The sequence below is a fragment of the Moschus berezovskii genome, chromosome 3 (assembly GCF_049115385.1).
Source record: "Moschus berezovskii isolate FMDL1 chromosome 3, NW_MosBer_1.0, whole genome shotgun sequence".
NCBI classification, from domain to species: Eukaryota; Metazoa; Chordata; class Mammalia; order Artiodactyla; family Moschidae; genus Moschus; species Moschus berezovskii.
In genome coordinates this window covers 38,010,190-38,024,778 of record NC_142462.1, presented here as the reverse complement: position 1 = coordinate 38,024,778, position 14,589 = coordinate 38,010,190, and the positions used below count along the sequence as shown (strand labels likewise).

The window sequence follows — 14,589 nt, the reverse complement described above, 5'->3', positions numbered from 1 at the left end:
GGGGAGAGACGGTGACAGTCAGGAGAACCCTGGCATCCTCAGAGGCTGTCACCAGTAACCCCTCTTGAATTGCTCTTGGCTCACTTCAGATATGCAGATGACACCACCCTTATGGCAGAAAGTGAAGAAAAACTAAAGAGCCTCTTGATGAAAGTGAAAGAGGAGAGAGATAAAATTGACTTAAAGCTCAACATTCAGGAAATTAAGATCATGGCATCCAGTCCCATCACTTCATGGCAAATAGATGGGGAAATAGTGGAAACAAGGGTTGGCTTTATTATTTTGGGCTCCAGAATCACTGCACATGGTGACTGCAGCCATGAAATTGAAAGACGCTTACTCCCTGGAAGGAAAGTTATGACCAACCTAGACAGCATATTAAAAAGCAGAGACATTACCTTGTCAACAAAGGTCCAACTAGTCAAGGCTATGGTTTTTCCATATGTGAAAGCATAAAGAAAGCTGATCGCCGAAGAATTGATGCTTTTGGACTGTGGTGCTGGAAAAGACTCTTGAGAGTCCCTTGGACTTCTAGGAGATCCAACCAGTCCATCCTAAAGGAGATCAGTCCTGAGTGTTCATTGGAAGGACTGATGTTGAAGCTGAAACCCCAATACTTTGGCCACCTGATGTGAAGAGCTGACTCATTTGAAAAGACCCTGATACTGGGAAAGATTGAGGGCAGAAGGAGAAGGGGACGACAGAGGATGAGATGGTTGGATGGCATCACTGACTCAAAGGACATGAGTTTGGGTGAACTCCAGGAGTTGGTGATGGACAGGGAGGCCTGGCGTGCTGCGGTTCATGGGGTCGCAAAGAGTCAGACACGACTGAGCGACTGAACTGAACTGAACTGAACTTACAAAGAGATACAATTAAACCCAGTACTCTTATGTGAGTTAATGCTAATTAATCCACATATATTCTTAGTTCTCTTGTGGGCTCTCTGTTTACCATTTGAAGTGTATGCTTCAGGTCTTGTACTATGATTTTTGTGGTAAGTTATTTTTTTTTATTATATAATTCCATTTATATAAAATTCAGAATGGGGCAAAACTAATCTCTAATGAGAGATTCTGGAAGAGTGGTTACTTTAATTTTATTTATTTATTTTATCTTCATTAATTATTTTTTATTGGCTGGTGTGCGGGGATGACCCAGAGGGAGGATAAAGGGAGGAGGGAGGTGGGAGGAGGGTTCGGGAAGGGGAGCTCATGTACACCCGGGGTGAATTCATGTCAATGTACGGCAAAACCAACCAATATAATATTGTAAAATAATTAGCCTCCGGTAAGTTATTTTCAAAGGCCTTTTCTGGCTCTTGGGCTCTGTGTTTTGAGAGATAAGGGGAATGGTTTGTGTTGGCAGAGAGCAAGGCTTTGAGCCTCCCTTGGTCCCAGAAGCTGTCGTTCCTGTATCTTTGTGCCATGGGAGGGAACCGTCCAGAATCAATATTTGCAGAGGAAAATTTCCTCCAGCAGATTCTTATTCTGATCAGATAAAAGAATTCGGCTCAAAATCCAAGCAACTGCTTCCTCCTTGTTCTGCCAGATGAGCCACACTCTGAGGAGGCGTGGAGAGAGAAAGTGCCCCATACGTGGTTGTAGACATTGATCTTCACATTAAAGCATCCGTAAGGCCTTCTCTTTTAGGTGTCATCCATGAGACTTCATGGGGTGGTAAATCCTCAGAAGGCCATGATAAATAAGGTGTTTTTTTTTTTTTTTTGCCTCAAATGGTATACGTGAGCCACTAGCTAAAAATGCATTCTTAGAATCATATTTTTTTCAGTATTTCCAATAAAGTAATGTTGTGTGTGGTAAGGGACCACACTGTTTTCTTCATTGTCAGGGTGCCGAGGTTGAGTCCAGTAGCACTTTGAGTGTCTCTTCATTACCCATGTTGTGATCAGTTACTAAGTTAGGTTTGTGACATGCCTTTAAAGTATTTGTGTTTCTAATTCTCTGTTAACAAACATGTAACCCTGGGCAACACATTTTGAGATCTTCAATATGTGATAAGAAATGTCACATTGTTGTTGAGGAAAAGCTAGAAATACAGGACTGGATTCTTATCCCAAGTGTGCGTTTTTTGGTAATATTCTCTTTGTTTGGTTCTAGTTGTATGTACTAAGAATTATGTCTAAATTTAAAAAATAGTGTGAACTCTCAATCATGAAATTGTGATTCACCATCCTGCATGTTTTCTGAACATTGAGGTTTAAGCCAACTTTTTCACTCTCCTCTTTCACTTTCATCAAGAGGCTCTTTAGTTCTTCACTTTCTGCCATAAGGATGGTATCATCTGCATATCTGACGTTATTGATATTTCTCCCAGCAATATTGATTCCAGCTTATGCTTCATCCAGTCCAACGTTTCTCGTGATGTACTCTGCATATAAGTTAAATAAACAGGGTGACAATATACAGCCTTGACGTACTCCTTTTCCTGTTTGGAACCAGTCTGTTGTTCCATGTCCAGTTCTAACTGTTGCTTCCTGACCTGCATATAGGTTTCTCAAGAGGCAGGTCAGGTGGTCTACCAGACTTCCCATCTCTTTAAGAATTTTCCAGAGTTTGTTGTGGTCCACACAGTCAAAGGCTTTGGCATAGTCAATAAAGCAAAAGTAGATGTTTTTCTAGAACTCTGTTGCTTTTTCGATGATCCAACAGATGTTGGTAATTTGATCTCTGGTTCCTCTGTTTTTTCTAAATCCAGCTTGAACATCTGGAAGTTCACGGTTCATATACTATTGAAGACTGGCTTGGAGAATTTTGAGCATCACTTAATAGCGTGTGAGATAAGTGCAATTATGTGGTAGTTTGAGCATTCTTTGGCATTACCTTTCTTTGGGATTGGAATGAAAACTGTCGTTTTCCAGTCCTGTGGCCACTGCTGAGTTTTCCAAACTTGCTGGCATATTGAGTGCCTCACTTTCACAGCATCATCTTTTAGTGTTTGAAAAAGCTCAAATGGAATTCCATCACCTTCACTAGCTTTGTTCGTAGTGATGCTTCCTAAGACCCACTTGACTTCACATTCCAGGATGTCTGGCTCTAGGTGAGTGATCACACCATTGTGGTTATCTGGGTCGTGAAGATCTTTTTTGTACAGTTCTTCTGTGTGTTCTTGCCACCTCTTCTTAATATATTCTGCTTCTGTTAGGTCCATACCATTTCTGTCCTTTATTGAGCCCATCTTTGCATGAAATGTTCCCTTAGTATCTCTAATTTTCTTTAAGAGATCTCTAGTCTTTTTCATTCTATTACTTTCCTCTTTCTTTGCACTGATCACTGAGGAAGGCTTTCTTATCTCTCCTTGCTGTTCTTTGGAACTCTGCATTCAAATGGGTATATCTTTCCTTTTCTCCTTTGCCTTTAGCTTCTCTTCTTTTCTCAGCTATTTGTCAGGCCTCCTTAGACAACCATTTTGCCTTTTTGCATTTCATTTTCTTGGGGATAGTCCTGATCACTGCCTCCTGTACAATGTCATGAACCTCTGGCTATAGTCCTTTGGGTACTCTGTCCATCAGATCTAATTCCTTGAATCTATTTGTCACTTCCACTGTATAATCCTAAGGGATTTGATTTAGGTCATACCTAAATGGTCTAGTGGTTTTCCCTACTTTCTTCAATTTAAGAAAGTGAAAGAGGAGAGTGAAAAAGTTGGCTTAAAACTCAACATTCAGAAAACTAAGATCATGGCATCTGGTCCCATCAATTCATGGCAAATAGATGGGGAAACAGTGACAGACTTTATTTTGGGGGGCTCCAAAATCGCTGCAGATGGTCTGCAGCCATGAAATTAAAAGACGCTTGCTCCTTGGAAGAAAAGTTATGACCAGCCTAGACAGCATATTAAAAAGTAGAGACATTACTTTGTTAGCAAATGTCCATCTAGTAAAAGCTATGGTTTTTCCCATAGTCATGTATGGATGGATGTGAGAGTTGGACTATAAAGAAAGCTAAGTGCCGAAGAATTGATTCTTTTGAGCTGTGGTGTTGGAGAAGACTCTTGAGAGTCCCTTGGACTGCAAGGAGATCCAACCAGTCCATCCTAAAGGAGATTAGTCCTGAATATTCATTGGAAGGACTGATGCTGAAGCTCCAATACTTTGGCCATCTGATGCAAAGAACTGACTCATTGGAAAAGACCCTGTTGCTGGGAAAGATTGAAGGCAAGAGGAAAAGGGAACGACAGAGGATGAGATGGTTGGATAGCATCACCTACGCGATGGACATGAGTTTGAGTAAGCTCTAGGAGGTGGTGATGGACAGGGAAGCCTGGTGTGTTACAGTACATGGGGTCGCAAAGAGTCGTACATGACTGAGCGACTGGACTGACTGACTGATCTTGCATGTTGTACGATGGAGTTAATAAGATGAAGAAAAGAAATGCACAGAAATCAGAACATTGTTGTTTTAAAAACAGATACACGCATGTAATGGGCCAAAATACTCCAAAATTTAATTTGCTTTATTTTCATCAAAACTAAAACTTTAAAGAGCAAAAATTGAAATAAAACAGGAATTAAGTGCCACGGTATAGTGAGTACTTAATGCAGGCATGGTTGTTCCCTGTTGGCATATTACTGACTTGCCCTCCAGGAATTCTGTTCCTCATTACAGGATGAAGAAAGGCTTCTTACAATATTTCAGGTAGTTTACTTATTTCTACAACCCACTGCATTTTTAAGTGGAATTGTAGATGTTATTTTGTATTTTATTTTTCCCTTTTCATTTATGTCTCTAGTTTTTCAGAAAAAATATTAGTGTTTTTCTTTATTCTCAAATTTCCTCCTAATTGGGCAACAGTAGCAACAGAGGGCCCCCTTTGAACAAGCGTGAATGGAACTTTTTGCTGAAAGCAGAAGAAAAGCTTCTGTCAACTTCTCTTGTTCCTGCTTTGCTTTTTAATGCTCAGCTGGTTGGAGTTATCCTGGTTTTCCGTGGAGTTTAAGAGAAGACTTTCCCTCCCTTCTTTTTTCATAAATGGCTGTGAAAGACATAGCTTATGTATGTAGGTGTAGTCAATTTGTGCCTTTTTGGTCACTTGGGGAGAAATTGTTCATCTCAGTTAGCTTTTACAGCACTCAGACCGTGTGTGCAGCAATTTAGGTGCGCGCCATGGTGAGTGCCACACAGTGGGCATAAGAGACACATAAAAGCAAGAGGTACATGAAATAATATTTGAAAGAATACAGAGTAGAGAGCATAGTACTTAAAAGTACACAAAACAATGCCAGCTGAATCCAAAAGTGCAGTGGGCGACCTCACTGTCGGTAGGTTGCTGTGTTTGGGGCCTGCTGTTGGTGGAGAAGGCAAAAAGAATAAGTGGTACAGTGGGCACAAGCAATGACTTATTCTACTTAATTCATTCTGGATTACCTTTCCTCACTAATCTCCCTGCCACCTGCACCCCACCCCCACTTCCGTGCAATCCCTTGCCTCTCCTTTTCAGTCATTGCAAATTATGTCTCAGAAACACAGCTCAGATTCTCCCTGTTGCTTCAGTTCATCCTCCCCTCCTCCCCCACCCCGGTCTATGCTATGGTCATTTCTAGCCCAGATGGTAAGCCACAGTCACCTAACTGGGCTCCCTGCTTCCTGTCTTGCTTCTCCTATGTCTGGTCTCCTCAAAGCAGGTAAACAGAACTTTTGAAAATAGACATGACGTCATGCAGTTCCAATTTAAAATTCCTTAGCCAGGCTTCAGCAGTATGTGAACCGTGAACTTCCAGATGTTCAAGCAGGTTTTAGAAAAGGCAGAGGAACCAGATATCAAATTGCCAACATCCACTGGATCATCGAAAAAGCGAGAGAGTTCCAGAAAAACATCTATTTCTGCTTTATTGACTATGCCAAAGCCTTTGACTGTGTGGATCACAATAACCTGTGGAAAATTCTGAAAGAGACGGGAATACCAGACCACCTGACCTGCCTCTTGAGAAACCTGTATGCAGGTCAGGAGGCAACAGTTAGAACTGGACGTGGAACAACAGCCTGCTTCCAAATAGGAAAAGGAGTACGTCAAGGCTGTATATTGTCACCCTGCTTATTTAACTTATATGCAGAGTACATCATGAGAAACACTGGGCTGGATGAAGCACAAGCTTGGAATCAATATTGCTGGGAGAAATATCAATAATCTCAGATATGCAGATGACATCACCCTTATGGCAGAAAGTGAAGAAGAACTAAAGAGCCTCTTGATAAAAGTAAAAGAAGAGGGTGAAAAAATTGGCTTAAAGCTCAACATTCAGAAAACTAAGATCATGGCATCTGGTCCCATCACTTCATGGCAAATAGATGGGGAAACAGTGGCTGACTTTATTTTTCTGGGCTCCAAAACCACTGCAGATAATGATTGCAGTCATGAAATTAAAAAGCGCTTGCTCCTTGGAAGGAAAGTTATGACCAACCTAGACAGCATATTAAAAAGCAGAGACATTACTTTGCCAACAAAGGTCCATCTAGTCAAGGCTGTGTTTTTTCTAGGAGTCATGTATGGATATGAGTTGGACTATAAAGAAAGCTGAGTGCCAAAGAATTGATGCCTTTGAACTGTGGTGTTGGGGAAGACTCTTGAGAGTCCCTTGAACTGCAAGGAGATCCCACCAGTCTATCCTAAAGGAGATCAGTCCTGGGTGTTCATTGGAAGGACTTATGTTGAAGCTGAATCCTTTGGCCACCTGATGTGAAGAGCTAACTCATTGGAAAAGACCCTGATGCTGGGAAAGATTGAGGGCAGGAGGAGAAGGGGATGACAGAGGATGATATGGCTGGATGACATCACCAACACAATGGACATGCATTTGGGTGGACTCTGGGAGTTGGTGACGGACAGGGAGGCCTGGCGTGCTGCGGTTCACGGGGTCACAAAGAGTCAGATGCGACTGAGCAACTGAACTGAACTGAGTGCCCCCCTGCCCCCAATCCTGTGTTCTCAGACTAACATCCACATTGCGTTCCATGCTCTCTCCAGGCCTATCTTGCATCACTGTCACCCGCCGTGTGTCTCATCCCCTGGTCTCAGCACAAGTATCACTTCTTCAAAGAAGCAGCACGCTTGGCCTGCTTTCCACAGTGACCTCCCTCAGTTGGTTTTCTGTCATTTCCCTATTTATTATGATCTTTACTCCTATCTCATTTTTAAAGATTATTGTTCTAATAATTGTGATTGTTACTAGTTGCAGCAGTAGCTGTTAGCTATCCCCCACGTGGTGTGTGTGCTTCACGAGGTCAGAGGCTTACCTGTCTTGTTCACAGGAGTAATCCCAATGCCAGGCACCCAGCAGGTGCTAAGTACATATTTGTTAAAATGGCAGAGCAAGCTGTATAAGGAGAAAAATGGTGAAATCACGGAGTTTGGATCAGAGTTGGGTACACTACATTCTGACATTGAGTGTCAGTGTGGAGTCAGAGATGAGGAAGCCAAGAGAGTTCAAGGAAGACCTTCCGTGATGAACGGTGTTCAGAGTTAATGAGATAAGCAATACAGAGGCCAGAGCAGTGTACTTATTGTTAGATTTTCTGAGACTAATTACTAACAGTTCTGCTCAAGCTAGATTTCAGTAAGGAGAGGCTGGAATCAGGGGCTTTGTGGTAGGAGGTTATTGCACCAGTGCAGAAAGGGTGACAAGGACTTTGATAGGGAGATGCTGGGGAAATATGGGGGAAGAGGTCGATTCAAGACTCCATAGTTTAGAATTTTGTGGTTACAATGCTCCATGCAGTCCAAATATAAAATAATCATGCTTCTTCCAGCGTTCCCACTCCTGGGCCTATATCCAGAGAAAACTCTTAATTCAAAAAGATCCATGTACCCCAATGCTCACTGCAGCGCTATTTACAAAAGCCAGGACATGGAAGCACCTAAATGGACATTGACAGAGGAATGGATAAAGAAGATGCGGTACAGATATACAGTGAAAGTTTACTCAGTCATTAAAAAGAATGAAATAATGGCACTTGCAGCAACATGGATGGACCTGGAGGTTGTCATACTGATTGAAGGAAGGCAGAAAGAGAAAGAGAAATACCATATAATATCACTTACATGTGGAACCTCAGAAGATGATACAGATGAACTTATCTATAAAACAGAAACAGATTCATAGACTTGGAAAACAAATGTACTGTTACCAAAGGGGAAGTTGGTGCATGGACAAATTACAAGTTTGGGATTAGCACATGAATGGTACTATATGTAAAACAGATAAATAACAAGGTCCTATCGTATAGTACAGGCAGCTATATTCAATATCTTGTAATAAACTATAATGGAAAAGAATCTAAAAAAGAATTTACATATGTATAGCTGAATCACTTTACTAAATACTTGAAACTAAGACAACATTGTAAATTATACTCTCAGTTCAGTTCAGTTTAGTCGCTCAGTCGTGTCCGACTCTCCGTGACCCCATGAATCACAGCATGCCAGGCCTCCCTGTCCATCACCAACTCCTGGAGTTCACTCAAACTCATGTCCATCAAGTCGGTGATGCCATCCAGCCATCTCATTCTCTGTTGTCCCCTTCTCCTCCTGCCCCCAATACTTCCCAGCATCAGAGTCTTTTCCAGTGAGTCAACTCATTGCATGAGGTGGCCAAAGTATTGGAGTTTCAACTTTAGCATTAGTCCTTCCAATGAACAGCCAGGATCGATCTCCTTTAGAATGGACTGGTTGGATCTCCTTTCAGTCCAAGGGACGCTCAAGAGTCTTCTCCAGCACCACAGTTCAAAAGCATCAATTCTTCGGCGATCAGCTTTCTTTACAGTCCAACTCTCACGTCCATACATGACCACGGGAAAAACCATAGCCTTGACTAGACGGACCTTTGTTGGCAAAGTAATGTCTCTGCTTTTTAATATGCTATCTAGGTTGGTCATAACTTTCCTTCCAAGGAGTAAGCATCTTTTAATTTCATGGCTGCAATCAGCATCCGCAGTGATTTTGGAGCCCAAAAGAATAAAGTCTGACACTGTTTCCACTGTTTTCCCCATCTATTTCCCATGAAGTGATAGGACCAGATACCATGATCTTTGTTTTCTGAATGTTGAGCTTCAAGCCAACCTTTTCACTCTCCTCTTTCACTTTCATCAAGAGGCTTTTGAGTTCCTCTTCACTTTCTGCCATAAGGGTGGTGTCATCTGCATATCTGAGGTTATTGATATTTCTCCCGGCAATCTTGATTCCAGCTTGTGCTTCTTCCAGACCAGCGTTCCTCATGATGTACTCTGCATAGAAGTTAAATAAGCAGGGTGACAAGATACAACCTTGACGTACTCCTTTTCCTATTTGGAACCAGTCTGTTGTTCCATGTCCAGTTCTAACTGTTGCTTCCTGACCTGCATACAGATTTCTCAAGAGGCAGGCCAGGTGGTCTGGGATTCCCATCTCTTTCAGAATGTTCCACAGTTTATTGTGATCCACCCAGTCAAAGGCTTTGGCATAGTCAATGAAGCAGAAATAGATGTTTTTCTGGAACTCTCTTGCTTTCTCCATGATCCAGCGGATGTTGGCAATTTGATCTCTGGTGCCTCTGCCTTTTCTAAAACCTGCTTGAACATCTGGGAGTTCACGGTTCACATATTGCTGAAGCCTGGCTTGAAGAATTTTGAACATGACTTTACTAGCGTGTGAGATGAGTACAATTGTGCGGTAGTTTGAGCATTCTTTGACTTTGTCTTTCTTTGGGATTGAAATGAAGACTGACCTTTTCCAATCCTGTGGCCACTGCTGAGTTTTCCAAATTTGCTGGCATATTGGGTGCAGCACTTTTCACAGCATCATCTTTCAAGATTTGAAATAGCTCAACTGGAATTCCATCACCTCCACTAGCTTTGTTCGTAGTGATGCTCTCTAAGGCCCACTTGACTTCACATTCCAAGATGTCTAGCTCTAGGTCAGTGATCACATTATCGTGATTATCTTGGTCGTGAAGATCTTTTTTGTACAGTTCTTCTGTGTATTCCTGTCACCTCTTCTTAATATCTTCTGCTTCTGTTAGATCCATACCATTTCTATCCTTTATCGAGCCCATCTTTGCATGAAATGTTCCCTTGGAATCTCTAATTTTCTTGAAGAGATCTCTTGTTTTTCCTATTCTGTTGTTTTCCTCTATTTCTTTGCATTGATCGCTGAGGAAGGCTTTCTTATCTCTCCTTGCTATTCTTTGGAACTCTGCATTCAGATGCTTGTATCTTTCCTTTTCTCCTTTGCTTTTCGCTTCTCTTCTTTTCACAGCTATTTGTAAGGCCTCCTTAGACAGCCATTTTGCTTTTTTGCATTTCTTTTCCATGGGGATGGTCTTGGTCCCTGTCTCCTGTACAATGTCACAAACCTCCGTCCAGAGTTCATCAGGCACTCTATCTATCAGATCTAGTCCCTTAAATCTATTTCTCATTTCCACTGTATAATCATAAAGGATTTGATTGAGGTCATATCTGAATGGTCTAGTGGTTTTCCCTACTTTCTTCAATTTCAGTCTGAATTTGGCAATAAGGAGTTCATGATCTGAGCCACAGTCAGCTCCTGGTCTTGTTTTTGCTAACTGTATAGAGCTTCTCCATCTTTGGCTGCAAAGAATAGAATCAATCTGATTTCGGTGTTGACCATCTGGTGATGTGCATGTGTAGAGTCTTCTCTTGTGTTGTTGGAAGAGGGTGTTTGCTATGACCAGTGTGTTCTCTTGACAAAACTCTATTAGCCTTTGCCCTGCTTCATTTCGTGCTCCAAGGCCAAATTTGCCTGTTCCTCCAGTTGTTTCTTGACTTCCTACTTTTGCATTCTAGTCCCCTATAATGAAAAGGACATCTTTTTTGGGTGTTAGTTCTAAAAGGTCTTGTAGGTCTTCATAGAACTGTTCAACTTCGGCTTCTTCAGCTTTACTGGTTGGGGCATAGGCTTGGATTACAGTGATATTGAATGGTTTGCCTTGGAAACGAACAGAAATCATTCTCTTGTTTTTGAGATTGCATCCAAGTACTGCATTTCGGACTCTTTTGTTGACCATAATGGCTACTCCATTTCTTCTAAGGGATTCCTGCCCACAGTAGTAGATACAATGGTCATCTGAGTTAAATTCACCCATTCCAGTCCATTTTAGTTCCCTGATTCCTAGAATGTCTACGTTCTCTCTTACCATCTCCTGTTTGACCACTTCCAATTTGCCTTGATTCATGGATCTAACATTCCAGGTTCCTATGCAATATTGCTCTTTACAGCATCGGATCTTGCTTCTATCACCAGTCCCATCCACAACTGGGCATTGGTTTTGCTTTGGCTCCATCCCTTTATTCCTTCTGGAGTTATTTCTCCACTGATCACCAGTAGCATACTGGGCACCTACCGACCTGGGGAAATCCTCATTCAGTATCCTATTATTTTGCCTTTTGATACTGTTCATGGGGTTCTCAAGGCAAGTATACTGGTTTGCCATTCCCTTCTCCAGTGGACCACATTCAGCTGTGGTCCATGTGATCTGATCGACTAGTTTCCTGTGATTAGATTTCAGTGTGTCTGCCCTCTGATGCCCCCTCGCAATACCTACCATCTTATTTGGGTTTCTCTTACCTTGGTCGTGGGATATCTCTTCACAGCTGCTCCAACAAAGCGCAGCCGCTGCACCTTACCTTGGACGAGGGGTGTCTCCTCAGGGCCGCCCCTCCCAACCTTGAACATGGAGTAGCTCCTCTCGGCCCTCCTGAGCCCGCACAGCCACTGCCTATTGGACGTGGGGTAGCTTCTGTGTGTGGTTGGTTGTGCCGGAGCACAACAATTATACTCTAATTTTAAGAAAATCATGCTTCCTTCATAATATGTGTTAGTTGCTCAGTCATGTCTGACTCTTTTGTGACCCCATGGACTATAGCCCTCCAGGCTCCTCTGCCCATGGATTTCCCAGGCAAGAATACTGGAGCGGGTTGCCATTCTGTTCTCCAGGGGATCTTCCCGACTCAGGGATCAAACCCAGGTCTCTGGCGTTGGAGGCAGATTCTTTACCGTCTGAGCCATCTCGGATAACACTATACTATTAGCCTAAAAAATCACATAAAAAATATGATATTCTCACATGAATTGGGTAGAAGTCTTTACCTCTACCCCAGCTTCCCTTTGGTCAAGCACAGAACTGGCATGATGATGTCTGGATGGGTTGAGGTGACAAGGAAAATTGAGATCAGATAGCTCCAATGCTATTGATTTAATAAATGAGATAATGGATGTGAAAAATGCTCAGGGCTGTTAGTGAAACTATTCATCCAAATAGTTTATTATAAAAAAATAATACTGTTACTTACATTTTGGGTCTCTACCTAACATTCTTTTTTCCTGCCAAATTGTCATCTGAAAAGAAAATGACCTGAAACAATTTTCTTATGATGCTACATTTGCTTAATGTTGTTCTTTTTCTTTCTTTTTTTTTTTACTTAAGCACTTGCACAAGACGAAGAGAACAGCGACAAACACGTGACTGTGACAGAGGCTGAAGGTGCCGCGGATCCTCAGGTGTGACAAGCTCTGTGAGGTCCCTCCCTGCACCCTTCTTCTGTGGTGAGAGCTCAGGTGTAGGCAGGGGAGCCAGGTCTCACCTTCTGTGTTCTGTAAAATTATGGGATTGCAGCACTTATTTTTGATTAGGAGATATTCTATAAGAAAGGCCCAAAATTGCTCATTATGTTTATAATTTGATTCAGGAGAGAAGGACAGGCATGGAGACAGCCCCCACTTCCCAGAGGAAGCAACCCAAGTAAGTGAAGAACCAGGGGAGACCACCCTGGGGCCATCCGCCCCCTGGAGATGGCGGAGGAGAGTCAGCTGGGACAGAGCCCAACAGATCAGTGCGGTGCCTCCCCTGGCAGACTTTCTGTACCCACCCCCAACATTTACCTCGTGGCACAAACATACTTTTAGTAGCAGCTGACCTCCAAATAGTATGGCAGCATAAAAACTTTGGACACCCTACTGCTGTAAACTTTATGTGAATGCAGAGCATTGGAAGTGGGGACAGCAGGCGTAAGGACTTTATTTTGCAAAGTCCCCAGCAGTTCAGCTCCACTCCTCAGAATTCCCCTGCCTTAACTCCCAGCCATAGTGTTATGTGATGTGGCTAAACACCTAGCTTCATTAAATCAGTTTCTTAACCCTTTTGAGGGTTAGATGACTTGTCTCTAAACCTACCTGATAGGGACATTGTGAGGATTAAAAAGAGAAGTGTGTTGAATAAGAAAGCCATGGGATTTTATTATACACAAGAAAGAGAAAAGAGTGGGTTCAAGGGAGTCCACTACTTGAAAGTCTGTGTACAGAGCGGTGGGGTTGACTGATCTGCCCAGGGAGAAGAGTCGGACAGACTCTACACTCAGGGTGAAAGGAGGAGAAAAACGAAACAGAGGAGCCCATTTGAGCCCTTACTAAGTGGAGGGTGTTGCTGGGTTCTCCTTGCTAGACCTGCAGAGGAGATGCCCTCTCAGGATTGTGATGATGGTATCCTGGTATCAAGTAGGTCCAGACTCATCAAAATGGGTACGTTAAATCTATGCAACTTGTTGTATATCAAGTATACCTCAAAAGGCCTGGTGAAGGAAAGATGCTTAGTTTGGTTGATGCCTCGCACTCTACCTTTAAAGTTGTGAATCTGTGGATTCCAGTCAGAATAATCACATTAACTTTGTTAGGCAGAATTGCATAGGCTTTCATGGCCTAATAAGTTCATATAAAGATTTGTTTGGAATTGTTTTGCTATGGTCATATTCAGAATGCTGCAATCCACAGGCTTATACTGCAATTACATTTCAGGCTTCCAAGTAAACCTGGGCAGGGATTGCTTTCTCAATGGTTTCTTAAAGCATTAAGTTATTAATGGGACATTTTATTTATTATAGTTTCTCAATTTAAACTTCTAGTTTTAATTTATTTTGGACTTATTCTGTGGGCAAAAGTCTGCGTTAATGCAGTTCTATTCCTTAGTGCATGTGCAGAGCTTTCTCTACAAGATTTTGTGATTTTTCTTCAGCAATGGTGACATCTCTGAGCATCTGTAGAATGTACAGAGGAATGATGGCCTGAAACCAGCAAATCCATAATCAGATCAGGAACAGATCCTTTTTAAGTTGGGGAGTCATGAGTTAATTCAGTGGGGTGCCTGACTGTGATTGTTAGAGGCCTGGACAGCTGTCACCTCCACTGACATGACTGAGGAGGTCTGATCCGCTCCCACAATGAGAGGGGCCGCTTTTAATGGCTTAATCCTGCAGGTCCGTCTATTCAGATGCGCTGAGTGGACTCACCGGGGGTTCAGTTTGTGTAAGGCGAGCTTAAAGAAAATATCCAGAATTTCTCCATCACACATCTAGACAGATTTAGAAATAGATGTATGTGTGTGCTCATGGGTATAAATGTGTGCACTTTCCACAAAAATTTATTCATTTGATATTTGTTGTATGTGTGTGTGTGTATGTGTGTAAAAATTAATCAAGCACCTATTTGCCAGGCTTTTATCATATTTCACATTATTGCAGTCCTCACTCCGGAGCATGTTTTAAACAAGTTAAATGCAAACTGGTTTCTCATTCCTTGCCTGTATGT

At 42.3% G+C, this 14,589-nt stretch overlaps 1 protein-coding gene across 2 annotated transcripts in view; it reads left to right on the top strand.

Moving 5' to 3' along the window:
- The window catches only part of RAPGEF5 (Rap guanine nucleotide exchange factor 5), a 244,339-nt gene that overhangs the window by 118,454 nt on the left and 111,296 nt on the right, over positions 1-14,589 (top strand). For both annotated transcript variants that reach the window (XM_055420567.2, XM_055420566.2), the window contains exon 8: positions 12,437-12,510. In XM_055420567.2, coding sequence (XP_055276542.1) covers positions 12,437-12,510 — 74 coding nt within the window. The remainder of the gene's footprint in view (positions 1-12,436; positions 12,511-14,589) is intronic.